This window comes from Myodes glareolus, chromosome 7 (genome assembly GCF_982192425.1).
Source record: "Myodes glareolus chromosome 7, mMyoGla1.1, whole genome shotgun sequence".
Classification (NCBI taxonomy): Eukaryota; Metazoa; Chordata; class Mammalia; order Rodentia; family Cricetidae; genus Myodes; species Myodes glareolus.
In genome coordinates this window covers 54,120,064-54,137,674 of record NC_142032.1, presented here as the reverse complement: position 1 = coordinate 54,137,674, position 17,611 = coordinate 54,120,064, and the positions used below count along the sequence as shown (strand labels likewise).

Genomic DNA, 17,611 nt, shown 5'->3' with positions numbered 1-17,611 from the left:
TTCTCCTACTGGGTTGTCTCATCCAGCCTTGGTATGAGGACTTACACCTAGTCTTACTGCATCTTATTATGCCATGTTCAGTTGATATCACTGAGAGGTCTGTTCTTTTCTGAAGGGAAATGGAGGACAGTGGATGACCTGAGCTAGTGAGAGCTCACTGACTCTGAACTGAGAGCAGGAGAACCTGCATAGGACCAAATTAGGCCCACTGAATGTGGGTGACACTTGTGTGGCTTGGGCAGTGGGACCAGGATTTATCCCTAATGCTTGAACTAATGTTTTGGAACTCATTCTTTTCGGAGAGATACCTTGCTCAGCCTAGATGTAGGCCTCAAAGTGATGTGTCAGATTTTGTGGCCTTACCCACAATGAAGAGTTGTTGGGGACTGTGGGGGGGGGAAGGTAAGGGAGTAGGAGGAGGGGAGGGAGTGGGAACTCGAATGGATATGTAAAATGAGAAAAGACTGTTTAAAAAATAAATTTAATTAATCAAAAAAAAAAGGAAGTGTGTCATTGGGGGTGGACTTTGACAGTTTAAAGATTCGAATCCTTTCTAGTTCACTCTCTTGGCTTCCTGTTTGTAATTTAAGATGTGAACCTTCATTTTTTGCTAGAAGCCACCATGCCTGCAACCTGCTGCTATGATGGACTTATCCTTCTAGAACCATAAACCCTTCCTTCTGTCAAGGGTCATGGTGTTTATCACAGCAGCAGAAAAGGAACTACTGAAGAAATCAATCTAAGGAATGAAAATGGAGATAGGGATTGCTGAAGGAAACCAAAGTTGAGATAAGGCTAAGTTTGAAAACTCAATAAGCCAAATAAAAATTCAGTGACAGCCCTCATTGATAAAACGAGCACGTGACAAGCAGTATCAGAAATGGAAGACAATGAGAGGAACTGAATCGCTCAGTAAAGGTCAACAGTAAACAAATTTAAAAAGAAGTAAGAACAGAAAGTGGATGAAAGATCATGAAAAGATCTAATCTTCAGATTACGGGCACAGAAGAAGAATAACAGTAAAGGCATGAAGAATATTTTCAATAAAGATCATATCAGAAAATTTCTTAAACCTAGAGAAAAAAAATGGTCATCCAGGTATAAGAGGCCTATAGAACTCCAAATAGACAGGATCAGGAAGAGGAAGGCCTCGCAACACATTGTAGTTAAAACATTAAAAACATAGACTAAAGAATGTTAAAAGCTACAAGAGAAAAATCAAGTATCTTACAGAGCAAGTCCATCAGGATAGTTCCTGATCATCTCACAGAAACTTTTTGATCCAAAGGAGACTGGAAAGATGTGTTCCAACTTCTGAAAGACAATTATTATCCACCAAGAATATTGTAACCAGCAAAACTAGCTACTAAAATTTTAAAAAATTAAAACTTTTCATGATAAAAATAGATCTAAGGAATATCTAGCCACCAAACCAGCTCTTCAAACCAGAAGACACTAGAAGGAATATTTGCTCTGAAGACAAGAATGAATTCACACAAGAAGTCACAGGGAATAAATAAACAATTTCAGTACAATTTATCTAAAGAGGTCTAAGTAAACACCACAAAACAAAAAATGACAGAAATAAATACACAAAATTCAATAATAAAATTAGTGGTCTCAATTTCCCAATAGAAAGACATGGACTAACAGACTGAATTCAAAAACAACAAAACTTAAAATAGATGTCACCTTAGGATAAAAAGGTGGAAAGGGGGATCCTAAGCCAATGGAGCCAACAAACATGTAGACATAGATATATATTCTAATACCTGACGAAATAGACTTCATATCAAAACTAGTCGGAAATGATAAGGTAGCTCATTCTATACTCATTAAGACAACAATCCAGTCAGTTGTGGTGGCACATGCTGGTAGGATTTACTGAAGGAGGCAGAGGCAGGAGGATCATGAGTTTGAGGCCATCCTGGGCTACACATTTGAAGTAGAAAAAGGCAAGATCTCCTAAGTAAATTGGGAGCATGGGGACCTTGGGCGAAGGTTGAAGGGAGGAGGGGAGAGGCAGGGAGGGGAGCAGAGAAAAATTTAGAGCTCAATAAAAATCAATAATAATAATAATAATAATAACAATCCACCACAGGCTATCACAATTCTAAACATACATGTACCAAAAACAGATTCACTCAGTTTTACAGAAGAAAAACTGTTTTTCTTCTGTAAAATTCTGAAAAATTTTTTAAACCTAAAATACCAAAGTGATAGTGAGCATCCCACTCATACTAGTAGACAGATCAAGGCAAAAAATAAAACAATTGTTTTAAAAGTAAAAGAATAAGAGGCCACCCCAACCACCCACCTGCGGACCTCTCCCATTCTCTCAATGCCCTGCTACTCTCTCCCCAATTCTCCATCTCCTCCTTGTCACCATGTCTCGGACCCCAAATCAAGCAGAGAATCCTTACCTGACCAGAGGGCCACCAGAAGTCCAGCCCCCAACTCTAGTGGAGACCTCCCCTCCCCACCCTACCCCCACTCGACCACAGGCCATACAGGGCAGAGAACCAAAGAGGAAACAGAAACCAAAGAACAACACACAATCCAAAGGACAAAAACCCAGAAATAGGCACCTAGACCTATAGTCACTCCAAACCCAGATGCCTGGGCATTATCATAAGAGCACAGTCAACAATAGCCTTGGATATGTCACCACCAGTAAGCCCTGAATATTCTAACACAGCTGAAGCACAAGAAAAAGACCTTAAAACCACCTTTATGAAGATGATAAAGGTTATTTAAAAGAGAAGTGAATAAATCCCTTAAGGAAATCAAGGTAAAGACAATCAAAAACTTGGAGGAAGTTAATAAATCCCTAGGGGGAAAAAAAACCAAACAGATGAAAGAAACAAAACTGTTCAAGACCTGAAAATGAAAATATAAACAATAAAGAAAACACAAACTGAGGGATTCTAGTAATAAAAAACCTAGGTAAGCAAACAGGAGCTACAGACACAAGCACCACCAGCAGAATACAAAAGATAGACAAAAGAATCTCTTAATTTTTATTTTACTTTTAGGAAAGAAAAAACATTAAAATTGTTCTTAATTTCACTAAGATAATTGTTGCTAATGAGCTAAGTTTTTTCTTTTATGTTTAATATATTCACGCACTCTGTTTAAAATAGAAGCATGTTATAAATGTTAAGCGCTAATATGTATATTGCACCTCCAATGTTTTTAAATGTTTTATTTATACGTAAAAACCTAAATAAAAGTAGCATTAAATACTTTAAAATTGAATGAGCATAATAAACACCTATAGAACATTCCACTCAAACAACAAGTAGAATATATTCTTTGTAATGGCAGTCCATGGAACTTTCTCCAAAATCGACTTCATATTAGGACACCAAGCAAACCTCAATAAGTATAGGAAAACTTTAATAAACATCCTATAATCTATCTGACCACAAAGGAATGCTGGGTAATAGAGAGTACACAAACTCATGGAACTTAAATGATGACTGGGAAGAAACTAAGAAGGAAATTTTGTAATTCCTAAGTTTGCATGAACATAAAAGCACAATATATCAAAATCTATGGGACTCAATAGAGGCAGTCCTAAGAGGAGACTTTATAGTACTAAGTGACTATATCAAAAACATTTGAGAAATTTCAAGTTAATAACTTAATGGTATATCTAAAGGCCTTGGATAAACAAGAACAGACCAATCCCAAATAGACAGCCAAAATCAGGACCAAAATTAAGAAAATGAAACAAAAAACTTTGAAAGTCAAACAAGGTTGACAAACTCTTGGCTGAATTAACCAAAAGAGAGAAGTGACACAAATAGGGAAAATTAGAAATAAAAGGAGAAACATTGTAACAAATACCAACGATTCTCGAAAAATCATAAGAAAATATTTTTAAATCTCTTGTTCATTGAATGGAAAAATATAAAGAAATGGACTAATATCTATATGCATGAAACATAACAAAAGCAAACCAAGATGAAATAAATAATTTAAACAGATCCATAGTCAGCAAATAAATTAAAGCATAAATAAAAATTAATCTGACCTAAAGAACTCTGTGGTCAGATGCATTCAGTGCAGAATTCTACCAGAATCTCAAAGAAATAACACCAATGCTTTGTAAATTATTTCATAAAATAGTTATGGAAGGAACACTTCCAGACTCTTTTTATGAAGCGGTATTAATGTTATTTTGCTGTGCACTCAGATTGTCAAACTCACATTTATATCCATACTTTTGTGCTGATCTCAACCTTAGTTAGACAAGCTTTTTATTACAGAGGGCAGTGGTTAGTATAGAGCATTGTAACTGTTCAGAATGCTGAGAATAAGTAACTGATTTCTCAGCCATAGATGGGGCATCTCTGTCAACACTCCTCCCCCATGCAAGGTTCAGAGAAGGTGATGAGAGAGGACGTGGAGAGAATGCAAGGCTGGAGAGTGGAAAGGAAGGCTATGAAATGCTTTCTTCTCTCTCAGCATGGCACGGCTGTTTTATATACGCTTACAGCACACACAATTGAGCCAGTTAAAAATTCTAGCAGGAAAGGGAATGGGCACCCCAGGTACCACCACTAGCTAAGGATTTATTGGCACTTGATGGCTATTGGAAAAGAGAAAGTCACTTTAGGAGTGTAGATACTGTTAGGCTCCCCACAACCCAGTGAAAGATTCTATACCCATGAGCACACGGGCAGTTCTAACTGGACTTGGAAGAATAAATATGTAAGTAAATAAATAGTACATAAAGTTGTGATTGGTGTCCTGGTGGGAGTAGGAAGGAGATAGTGAGGGATGGATGTGATCAAGATATTTTATTCATGTACACAATGTATATATGAAAACTTCAAAGAATAAACTTTTTGAAAATGAAATACATAAATTCTATTTTGATGTCTAATAAAATTCTTAAACTTTCAAACCAAAAAAAAAAAAAGAAAGAGATTTGGTAGCACACACAATTGATCTTAGCATGAGCTGGGTAGAGGTAGGTGAATCTCTGTTAGTTCAAGGCCAGGCTGATTTGCAAAGCAAGTCCTAGAACAGCTGGAGCTGTTCAGTGAGACTCTGTCTTAAATTTTTTTAATTAAATTAAAATTTAAAAGTAAGAACATGAAAAAGAAAGGATGGGGACATGAAGAACAAATGAGATGAGTGGGTCATTCTGCCTACAGTTGTTTTTAAGATTTTATTTTTATTTGCTTTACTTCAGTGTGAAAGGGTGTCTTGTCTGCATATATTTCTGTGTACCACATACGTGCCTGGTGTCCTTGAGGGCCAGAAGAGGGAATCGGATTCCCTAGAACTGGAGTTAGTAAGTGGTTTTGAAGCACTGTGTAGGTGCTAACCTGGGTCCTCTGGAAGAGAATCCAGAACTCTTAACTGCAGAGCCATTTCTCCAGGTCCCTGCCTACAGTTTTAAACTAAAGAAACCATGTATATTCTTCCTTCATTAAACACTGGGGATAAATTTACTTCCTGTCTTTTATCCATATCACCTGCAAAGATAAATATCACAAAAGTTTCCAAAATGTTTTTCTCTTTAAAGTCACTCGTACAAATACAAACTACAGTAGAAGCAATCTAATCTTTAAAGATTTTCCTGTATGCAGTGAAATATTTTTGCAAAAACTCTATTATAACCTGAGTAAATAAGGCTTGGTAGCAAAGACACACAGAAAGGTCAAGAACATTCTAGTAAGGATGCATTGCTACTCTCTCTTTTTTATGGTAGTTTTTTCCTAATAAATAAAATTAACCTATGTATAATAAAATTTAAATATCAAATAGACATTTTTATTAAGTATACCATATCTTATAGTGATTAGATGTATATATACACATATATGTATTGAGTATACTTCCTCAGAAATTACTTGTTATTTATCCATAGTATGAATCTGAGGTGATATATTTTATCCAGCTATTAATAAAACGTCAAAAGCCACAATTAGAATCTTCATATAAATAATGAGTCCTCCTAAGTATAACTATATCTCTTGTCATACATGTATATAATTTTATAAAAATACTTGTGACCTTGAATTAAAGTTTAATTGAGTCTTCTTGGTTCATCTGAGAGTCCTGCTTGTCCTTGTGGCACACAATACAAAGAGGAGCATTTACTGTCGGGTACAGACCAAGGGCAAATGCTTTTCTTTTGTCCTGGTTCCATGTGCATTGTCATCCCAGGATTCCGTAAGACAGAACAGAAAAGAAATCCTTACCTTGTGGGCACAAGTAAGAAAAATATTGGTAGAGACATCATCAGTTGGAGGTGGTGCCAGTTTTGAACAGTAAAAGCCAGGCCTGCTAATGTCATCTGCCCAATCCCTGCAGCACACACTAACAGTGTTGTTGTCATGGCTTGGAATTCAGGTTTTGTCCATTCAATCACTGAAAGAAAAGAAAACGAATCTTGACTTCCAATAAGCTGGGAAGGACATCCAGGTCAAAACCAAAGCTTGGAACTGTCCACCAAAAGCTTTGACTTACTGAGCAAGGTACCATTTGTTGTCACACCTGAGGTGGAAATCCCTGCCAGGAAACGTAGTATGCAGTAGATGAGGAAGGTGGGAGCAAACGCTGCACAGCTTTCAGAGACGGCCATTTGCAGTAAAGCATATATGAAGACTAACCTCCTCCCAAACCTGAGGGAAAGGAAGGGTTAGATTACGGGAACAATGTCATTGGCATACAAATTGAATACTCTTTAAAATGAAAAATAATTTTTAAAAATAACCAAGAGTGTGTATCCTGCAAAGCTACTTTCTGGGTTTGTGAACAGCATGAACCCAAGCTACTTCCCCAATTTGTTACTAGTAATTTTCCTACTAATTCAAACCATAAGACAATGTGGAACATTGGAGTTTTAACATAATATAAATACCTATTACTAAATTATTCATTTAGCATGTATTAGTAACTTGTTCCACTACTACGACAAAATACTTGGTAAAAAACCAACTTCATTGAAAAAGTGTTTGGGTTTGGCTCAGAGTTCCACATAGCACACATTTGGCAGAGAAGACATAGTGTTCCATGGTGGCAGGAGAATGTAAGAGTTACTCACATGGTGACTGATTGAGGCAGCAGAGTTCAGACTTGACCCTGAAGTTTAGGTATCTCTATCAGGATCTACTGGGGGAAAATTAACTCTACCAGTCAGCCCCCACAACCAAAGGTTCCATAACTTCCCCAAACACTTCCACCATTTAGGGGGTAAAGAATTCTGTGGGTGATACTTCACATTCAGACCAGAAAAGTATAGATTACACAAAGTACTCCATATTTGCCATCAAAATCAGCACTTTGGAACTCAGGACTCCTGTGCTGGACATCTGTGAATGTTTGATGGTGGACTGCATCAAAGCTCCTCTCTGCTGAGTTTGGATTTAATGACCTGGAACAACATTGCACTTTCTTGTGCAGATTATTTAAAAGTCACAATGCAGGCATAAGAACTAGTACAAAGGTCTAAAGAAATAATTAAGCCAGATGAAGAACAAATAAATACAAAACAGAAAGATTCCAAAAGTCAAAATTCAGAGTTTTATTGTCAACTAGAAGAGGATCCTTTCTGACCAGTTGAACAAAAGCATGTGTGCTGATTTCACCTAAGTGTAGTCACTCTGAACCACTCTGTTACATCTGCTCTTCTCAACAGCGTATTTACATTGTGATATTAGCTATACATTCTATTATAAGCATATTTATACAACATATTCATAATTCCTAAGTTTGTACTTCACTTTAGAGCAAAGAATGAATAAAAAAGTATGTTAGATAAAATTATAAAATGACAGTTTTAGTAAAACTTGGTCAGTCAAACAATACAAAGGGATATCATGTAAATCATATGTATTCTCATAGGAAAGAGTCATCTATAAAACTGGTAAATGTTCTATTTCTTCAATGGCAAGTCTTTGGTGATAACCTAGTGGTCCATTCCCAGAAGACAGTCTTCATGGATTCCCACTGTGAAACACCATGGAGCAATTAGAAAAATGAACTGAAAGTACAAACAGAGATATATAGGTATCCCAACAAACAGAAAAAGAGTGTTGAAGCACATGGCCCCTAGCTGGTGACACTGTTCTAGAACCTTTGGAATATGGGGCTTCATTGGAGCCTAAAGGCTAAGTAGAGAGCCTGACACCAGTCCTTTGCTGGTAGATAGCCTCCATCTCTTGTCACCATATCCCAACCCTTTATTCCATCATGTCTTTCCATCATGATGATTGTACCCTCAAGCATTTGCAAAAGCAAGATGCAGAGAAGTGTTGTAGGAATTCTTACAGCCAGTAGCCTTTAAGTTACCCACACACTTGGGCGTGGCCTCTTATACTATATATGCCGATGTAAAGCGTGCATCCAGCCTCTCTTCCAGAGGCGTGATTCAGTTCCTGTTCCCCATTTCTGCAGAGGATTGTGGTCTGTGAGTCTAGCCCTAAATAAATAACCCTTTATTATACTCAATTCTGAGCTACTGTGGGATTTCTTTTTAGCTTCCTTCTTCAGGGAACACCTGACTGTGGGGTGCTCAACCCAAACCAATGCATCTACAATGCAACCACCATACTTAAGGCTCAGAAACCACCCCAGAGGAGGGAACAGAATGATTCTAAAAGTCAGAGGACCAGAATGTTTTCGGTGAGAGAGTATCTTCTATATACAACAGGAGCTGAACCCATAAAATCTGAAGAGTATGGTCACCTAAAGAAGATTAGCACAATGACAGCCTCAGTTGATACCCCAGCACAGATGGAGGAAATCTCATAAGACCCCACCCCTAGTTGAAGAGCTATAATCAATTAAAGGCTACTGAGAGAGGGAGACTCCGTCTTCCTCAGGGATGAGCCCACTGATAGATTATCCAATCCCAAGTGATCAGCCCTAAATACACACAACAAGCAAAACTAAATGAACTCAATAGGTTATATTTATATGTGGGTATATACAGATGTCAAATAATAATTTTAAAAAGAGGTCATGAATTTGAGAGATAGTTTGAGGAACACAAGAGGAGCTAGAGGAGGAAGTGAAGAAGTGATATAAATACTGTACTCACATATAAAACTCTCAAGGAGATAAAAATTTTTAAATTGAAAAAAATCCTTTCTTAATTTTCTCTTATCAGGAGTTATATCTATCACCATGCACAAAACTCAAGTCCAAATGGATTAAAGACCTCAACATTAATCTGACCACTTTGAACCTGATAGAAGAGAAAGTGGGAAGTAGTCTACAAGATATAGGCACAGGAGGCCACTTCCTAAGTAGGACCCCAGTAGCACAGACAATAAGAGAAACAATGAATAAATGGGACCTACTGAAACTGAGAAGCTTCTGTAAAGCAAAGGACACTGTCAGTAAGACAAAAAGGCTGCCTTCTGACTGGAAGAAGATCTTCACCAACCCCTCATCAAACAAAGGTCTGATCTCCAAAATATACAAAGAACTCAAGAAACTAGACACTAAAACTCTAATTAACCCAATTAAAAAATGGGGTACTGATCTGAACAGAGAATTCACAACAGAAGAACTTTGAATGACCAGAAGACACTTAAGGTTATGCTCAACCTCCTTAGCGATCAGGGAAATGCAAATCAAAACCACTTTGAGATACCATCTTACACCTGTCAGAATAGCTAAAGTCAAAAACACCAATGATAGCCTATTCTGGAGAGGATGTGGAGTGAGAAGAACACTCATCCATTGTTGGTGGGAATGCAAATTTGTGCAGCCACTGTGGAAATCAGTGTGGCGGTTTCTCAGGAAACTGGGAGTCATCCTCCCTCAGGACCCAGCAATTCCACTCTTGGGAATATACCCAAGAGATGCCCTATCATACTACAAAAGTATTTGTTCAACTATGTTCATAGCTGCACTCTTTGTAATAGCCAGAACCTGGAAACAACCTAGGTGCCCCTCAATAGAAGAATGGTTAAAGAAGGTGTGGAACATATATACATTAGAGTTTTACTCAGCGGTAAAAAACAATGACATCTTGAATTTTGCATGCAAATGGATGGAAATAGAAAATGCTTTACTCAGTGAGGTAACCCAGACCCAAAAAGAGGAATATGGTATGTACTCACTCATAAGTGAATTCTAGCCATAGTTAAAGGTCTTTGAGTCTATAATTTGTGATCCTAGAGAAGCTAAATAAGAAGGTGAACCTGAAGAAAATCATATAGTTATCCTCCTGGAGAGTGGAACTAGGCAAGATTGCCAGGCAAACTCAGGTGCATGGGGGGTGGGGGGTGGAAGTAAGGGAAGATGATCAGGGAGAGGGGAGAGGGGTAGGATTGGGGATGGCTTGGGGCAATGGGAGGGGGGAGGGAGGAAGGATGGTTGTGGGAGCGGGGAGGTTTATATCTCAGCTAAGGTAGCCATTTTAGGGTTTGCAAGAGACTTGATTCTGGAGGGGTTCCCAGTAAAAATTAAATAAAAAAATAAAATAAAATAAAATAATTTAAAAAATTTAAAAAAAAAACGCTTTACTGAGTCAGGTAAGCCAGACCCAAAAAGAGGAATATGGTATATATTCACTCATAAGTGGATTCTAGCCATAATTAAAGGTCTTTGAGCCTATTATTCGTGATCCTAGAGAAGCTGGATAGGAGGGTGAACCTGAAGAAAATTCAGGTAGTTTTCCTCCTGGAGGTTGGAAATAGACAAGAGTCCCAGGTAACCTCGGGTGCATGGGGGGGTGGGAGGGTTGTTGGAAGGGGAGAGGGTTAGAGAGAAGGGAGCAGGGGAGGAATGGGGAATGATCGGGGGACTGGGAGAGGGGGAGGGAGGAAGGATAGATATGGGATCAGGGAAGACTATATCTCAACTAAGGGAGTCATTTTAGGGTTTACTAGAGACTTGATTAACAGAGATTAGGAAAACCACTAATATGAAACACACCTGATTGATCTCTTATTAATAGAGAGATATTAGATGTTTGATATTTAAAAAGATCATTATATGTATAAAAGCACTTTTTCCCTCATTTCAGATTCTCTTTGTTTTTGTTTTGGTTTGGGGGTGGTCAGTTGTCTGTTTGTTTTAGTTTTGATTTTTTGGTTAATTTTTTTTCCCTTTTGTTTATGTGCTTGGTTGGTTGGTTGTTGGCTGGTTGGTTTGTTAGGGTTTGGGGTTTTGGGGGGTTTTTTTGGTTTTTTGTTTGTTTGTTTGTTTGTTTTTCAAGGTATGGCTTCTCTGTGTAACCCTGGAATGTCAGGGTATCTCCTCCCCCCTTCTTTGTTTTGAAGATTGACTTTACACTGTGATATTTCTTGAAGACTAATAAATAATTCTAATCAAAGACTAACAATTCTAATGAAAAGGTCAAGATAATGAGAATCGATTTAAAACAAATACCTAAATTTAATTAGGTCTTTGGCTAAACAGAAGAAAAATGATCAATTAACATATTCCATGTGAGCTGTGAGACTAAAACGGCTACCCCAAAGGCTCAGGGACCATTAAGGAAGACGGAGCAAAGAGACTGCTTCTAAGCCGAAGGTCAAAAAGATTGGAGCCAAACAGAGTCTTCTAGACTTGACAGGACAGGGCACTCATCAGCTTTAAGCAGCTGTGGTTGACTACAAAAGACCTACACAAATCAAGTCAGTATGAGCTCATAAGTTCCTACCCCTAACTGAGAAGCTATTAGCAGCTGATGACTTCTGAAGAAAGGAGATTCGATTTTCTTTAAGGGTATGGACTCCATCCAGCAGGTGGACCATTTCACAGTGAATGGCCCCACACCCAGGGCAGCACAAATTGTAACAAACATCTTATTTTACAAAGGGGATGGGGAGAACAAAAAGTTAGGAGTGTGGGATGGGGACTGAATTTGAAAGGGGTTAGGGGGAAGGTGACATGAATATGATAAAAAATATGTCATATGCATACGTGAAATTCTTAAAAACTAGTAAAAAATATATTCCTACAAGAATATGATGGCTGGAGAGGCTGTGTTAATATTAGACAAAAATAGATTTTAGAACAGATGTTTGTCCAGGTGTGGTAGTACATATAGACACGAATCTTGAGGCACTAACATTATTGTTATTTGAAGACTATTTTTGGAACACACAGAGAGTTTGTTAAGGTGGGCTATGTAGTGAGACACTGTGAGGACATCTATCCTCCCGTGTTCTCTCCACTGCCAACAATCTTGGTTGTTGTCTTCTAAGAAAGACTAATTCACACTGTGTTCAGAAGTCAAAGATTATCTAGAGCATAGTTCAAAAGAGCAGCAGTGTGAAAGTCTACCTCTGATATCTAAACTTAGTAGTCTTAATTACCATGTTCCTTCTCTCTCCCCCGGGGTGGTCTTTGGGTGTCTTCCTTCCTGGCAAGATGCTTTCTGGAAGCTGTCTTGGCCCACAATTCAATCTTTTACAGTTAAACGCACAAATATGTATAAAGGTGTAAGGACTCACAAAGTTGACTAAGCAAAGGCAAAGGTGACTCTTGAAGCGCTGTGGGAGCCAGCTAGAACCTGCTGGAACCAACTTTGTTTTTTTTCCCTGATCTCTCTTTTCCCTCTTGTCTGATTACCTCATACCCAGATTCCAATCTTCTCACTAATCTTCCTCAGTGTTCCTGGTGTTGGGAACAGTGTATTAACCCAAAAATTTGTTTTAGTCCTAATAATTTTAGGTTGGGAAACCTGAGGATTGTGATTTCAAGGCCACCCTGGAATACATAGTTTGTGGCCAGTATGTGCTACACAGTGAGACACCTTCTTTAAAATAAATAAAATAAAACAATCCACAAATAAGAAGGTGAATAAATATTTTAATGAGTCTTCATTGAGAAAAGAAAGTACAAATTATAATGCTGAATCTCAAGTTTACATTTATGTAAATAGTATTCTCAAAAACACAAAGTTAAAGGGAAAAATAGTTTAGTGGCGTGAGAGATTTTAATATTACTCTCAGTAATTAACAAAAAAGCAAGGAATATACCACAAGACTTGAGACATATGAGTGAATATTGCTTCCAATCAAAATTACTTGACATTTACACAGCACTGTTCCATAAAGAGCAGCTTACAAACCTGCTCCAGAATTCTGTGCCTCCAGCATTCCTACTTGGAAAATTACTATCTGGTCTGATAGTACTAAGACGGACCTTTCAGACTTTGTTCACTGTGAGCAGGGATGCCCTAGGCCTAATGGCTATCATCAGGAAACCTGAAAACAAATGCTGAAGATGATGTGGGAAGGGAGGAACATTTATTCACTGTTGGTAAGGGTACACATTAGTACCACCAATATGAAAATTGGTGGCAAGTTTCTTCAAAAAATTAAAATTACCCTATGACCCAATCATATAACTCACGAGTATATACCCAAAGGACTCCATACTTTGCCAAAGAGACACTGCTCTTCATTTTATTGTTGCAATATTTGTGATAGCAAAGACAAAGAACCAGCCTAGTTGTCCATCAACAGATGAATCAATAATGAAATGTGATACATGCACACAATGAATATTCTTCAGCTGTAAAGAAATCATGAGATTTTCAGGAAAAGGGTGGATTCAAAAAGTATAATATTAAGTGAGGTCACCCAATCCCAGAAAGAACTCCCATATATAAGGATCACAGCCTACAATGCATATAAGTAAACAGGTGTGAATGTGGGTAAAGCCTGAAAAAAAAAGCAGAAAAAGAGGTGAAATATTTGGTGATGGGGAAGTATGAGAGTAGGAAAAAGGCAATGGAACACGAAAAGGAAAAGAATCTAGGGAGCAGCAACGGGAGGGATAGAGACTGAGGGGGAGGGAGAGGATAAGAAGCACACAAACACATGTTGTTTAAAATATCATGTGGAACTGAGTAGATGACTCGTGAGTAAGAGCACTAGCTGTTCTTCCAGAGGACTCAGGTTATATCCCCAGCACCCACATGGCAGCTTACAACCATCTATAACTCTAGTTTGATGGCATCTGACACCACCTTCTGGCCTCCAATGGCACCAGGCACACATAGAGCACAGACAGACATACAGGAGAAACACCCACATATATAAAAATGTCTTAATAGTGTCCAACATTATGATGACTCCTTCTAAGAAGATTACATGAAGGGAGAGAAGGATTTGTTGGGGTGGATATAAAGATAGAATGCTGACAACTGTGAAGTTGCCAAAGAACAATTAAAAGAGACGCTTAAAAAAAAATAAGAGAATGGAGCCCTCGTGAATAGAATTGGTGACCTCATAAAAGAGGTGCAGAGCCAGTGAGAGGGTTTGGTGGCTAAAGACACTTGCAGCCCATGCCTAGAAACCTCAGTATGCTCTCCAGCTGCCATGCGAAGATAAAGGAGAAAACTGTCCTTTCGATCTCTATAAAGTTGTCCTCTAATCTCCACATTGCAAGTCGTGGCATGCATGCTTACACACACATATTATATGCAACACAGTGATACTAATGTTTAAGGTTAAAATAAAAGAGGCACAAGGGAGCTATGTGCATTCTCTACTGAGGGCCCAGTGTATGCCACTTCTACAGAAAAAGGCAGTGACATGCTTGTTGTCATCTGTTTAAAAAGAAGTGTTTTTCAGGCACCAGATCTAAGTCATGCCATAGACCATGATGACAATTGTCATTAGAGGACTTATTTCATGTGTCTGAAAGTGTGACCTTTAGAAATAATTTTTGGCAGGAGCGAAAATAAAAGTGACAGACATAGCTTTCCAACACACCAATGGCACTACAGGTATCAAAGGACATTCCACCATTGTGTTTGAGAAATGAAGATATAATGCCCCTTCTCTGTGAACCACAGCTGTTCAATGCACTGTTCGGGAAGGAGAAAGCACAGTTTCCTGGTAAGAGTGCCAATGCTGTTTTCTATATCCGAATATTCAAATAGGACAAAAACAATGTCTTGAGCATCTTTGCCTCGTTCCCATAGTTGACCCTTTCTCATATCTCACAACCATGCTGTGACACTTTCTCTTCACCCCCCATTCTGAAACACCTCCATATCTCATGGAGAGGCTATTCCTGTATCCACACAACATATAGACTTCTATTCAAACAGCACTCATCACACTGACTGAAATTCCCATTTGTGTTTGTGGTTCTCTAGGATAAAGTGTACAGCTAGAAGAACTTAATTTGCAATGGCTACTTCATAATGCATAAATGACTCACAGGTGACTAAAATACTCATACATAGAGAAAGCCATAAACCAGAGACACTCACCTGTCTGTTAAGTGGCCACATAAGATGTTTCCTACTAACGTACCACTCAAAAATGAAAATTTAGCCATTGAATCCAGTGACTGAGAGTCACAAACCAGGTTCCACTGAAAGATATGGAAACCAGCAAAGTAAGATTTATAACCTGTCACTCTGACTATATCATATCAAAATGCTTCAGTATGACCCTCAAGTCTCATTCTAGCACCCCCTAAACTCCTCTCCCATTTCAATACCACCTGACTTCTCCAATTCTGGTCTCAAACACACCTGGCTCCAGGAATCTTCTCCTAGTAACTAGGACTTAGTTCTTTAGGTTGTACTACTGACTTGTAACCCATGCTAAGAAATTCTCAAGCTTGGTCATATAGTGCAATGAGCCTTTAAAATGTGCTGAATCCTATACCTGAGCACAGCCTCTCATCACTCTGAGAGCAGAGCTTGGGAACTGACTATTAGATAGAAAAATGGATGGATGGATGGATGGATGGATGGATGGATGGATGGATGGATGGATGGATGGATGGGTGGGTGGATGGATGGATAGCAGATAGACAGAGGTGATAGAGATATAGATAGAGATATGCATTAGCTTTAGATATATTGACAGTACCAAAGTTGGAACACAAGCCTTGGGTGTAGCCCCTATTCTACCCTATCACAGAAAGTAAAGTATTGAGACTATTTAGAGTATTTAGTATTTAGAGTGCTAGGGATTGAAACTTGGACTCATACATGCCACACAAGCATTTTGCCAGTGAGCCATACTCCCAGACAGTCCATTATGGTTTTGTTCAACCTCCTGAATATTTCTTATTTGAAATCAAAGCTGAAAATAAATACTGACTTGTAAGATTTATAAAAGAACACATGAATTATTTGCTTAAACTGATTTGGCACATAACAATTATTCCTTAAACTGTAGTCATCCCGTCTAGGGAAATAACCAGGAGAATAAGTCTTTTTAATTTTTTGAAGTTATTAGACTTATTGAATATGTACTTCACATATCGGCTAAAAGATGAAATCTAAGCTCAAAACATGTGCACTATTCATACTATTACTAAACATTCATCATGAACTTATGACAGGAAATGAAGTCACTTACCTCAGTCACAATGGTGAGCGAGGTGCTTTGGTCATACACCCAGCCATCCACACAGGGTTCTATGTCTGTCTCTGTCACATTGGAGACAGTGCCATTCAAATGAAGAAGATGCCACTGTGGCTGCACAAAACGATGACATTTGTCTGGCCTCAGGTTGGAGTCCAGAGGAAGGGAGACCCTTAGGAGGTCTTCTTTGCTCAGGATCCCACTTTCATTATCAGAGACAGTGTCATTGTCAAGGATAGGGACCCAGCATCGATGACTGGGTATAGCTGCAGTGAAGTTCTCCAGTAAAGAATGGGGAGACGCCATGAAATTGCTGATCAAAATGAAAATCATCTGAAGGATCTGGAATCTCCCCAGGCTGCCAACTTGATCCAGGAGATCCTGAAAGGCCATCAAAGACAAATGACTATGTACAAGGGAAGGCAAAAACAATTGCTCCTAGGTGAGTCCAAAGGTTCCAACAAGTTCTGTTTCACTATACAATAGAACCTGACCCCTTCTTCTAGTAGACCCCTCTTCCCTTTTGCAATGAGGCATAGGACAGCTATCCCCTAATGGGTTAGGTGTTAGGTAGGAAGCTGCTTCCTCTAAAGTCACCAAGAGAAACATTCTGCAAAGTTGCTTTCTGTAATGAATCTGTTAAAGATTTACTTTGTGCATTGCCCCATGATCACCTGTAGACATTGATCTACAAAGGCTGTGAAAACAGATGAGAGCTAACCTGTTATACAACATGCAGTCCTTTACAGAATATACCATTTTCCAAATGCAGAATTTAGGCATTTGTCACTTTCCTGATCTGTTCAATAGTCACCTTGGCTAATATCATTAATGAAAAGATTTGGAAGCTAAATTAATACAAACAAAGGAAGTACAAAACAGTTCTTGGCCTTTGCTACCTGACCTATTTCAGGTCCAATGCCCAATAATTCCCACTGTAAATACATGCTCAGATGGTAGGAGGGTGAGCAAGGGCAAAGTGTTAGGTCTCAAAGAAACCTAGAACAAATCTCCCTCAGTACACATAGCTCCTCCCAGCATTCACCACCCTGCCCCTACCCTAAACCTCTTCCTTGCAGGGACTGGGCTTCCACTTCCCTTCCCCCAGCTTTTGATACCTACACAACTCAGTCAACTCGGTCTCTTGGTTCCCAAGTGTTCTCTTTGCCCCCCTCTCCTCTTTTGCTCTCCCCCTCTCTCCTCTCATGGCCTGGTTCAGCCTGAACTCTTTCCAGGTGCCTCCAGCTGCGCTCTCCCTCACATCGACAGGAAACCCTTCTCCTCTG

At 38.7% G+C, this 17,611-nt stretch overlaps 1 protein-coding gene across 3 annotated transcripts in view; it reads right to left on the bottom strand.

Moving 5' to 3' along the window:
* Positions 1 to 16,930, bottom strand: part of LOC125415789 (solute carrier family 22 member 19-like) — a 46,732-nt gene extending 29,802 nt beyond the window's left edge. For all 3 annotated transcript variants that reach the window (XM_048458316.3, XM_085693589.2, XM_048458317.3), the window contains exons 1-4: positions 16,320 to 16,930; positions 15,215 to 15,318; positions 6,490 to 6,644; positions 6,222 to 6,390 (exon numbers count right to left, since the gene is read on the bottom strand). In XM_048458316.3, the coding sequence (XP_048314273.3) occupies positions 6,222 to 6,390; positions 6,490 to 6,644; positions 15,215 to 15,318; positions 16,320 to 16,718 (827 nt within the window). In that variant the 5' untranslated portion in view covers positions 16,719 to 16,930. The remainder of the gene's footprint in view (positions 1 to 6,221; positions 6,391 to 6,489; positions 6,645 to 15,214; positions 15,319 to 16,319) is intronic.
* Positions 16,931 to 17,611: the final 681 nt, after the last annotated feature.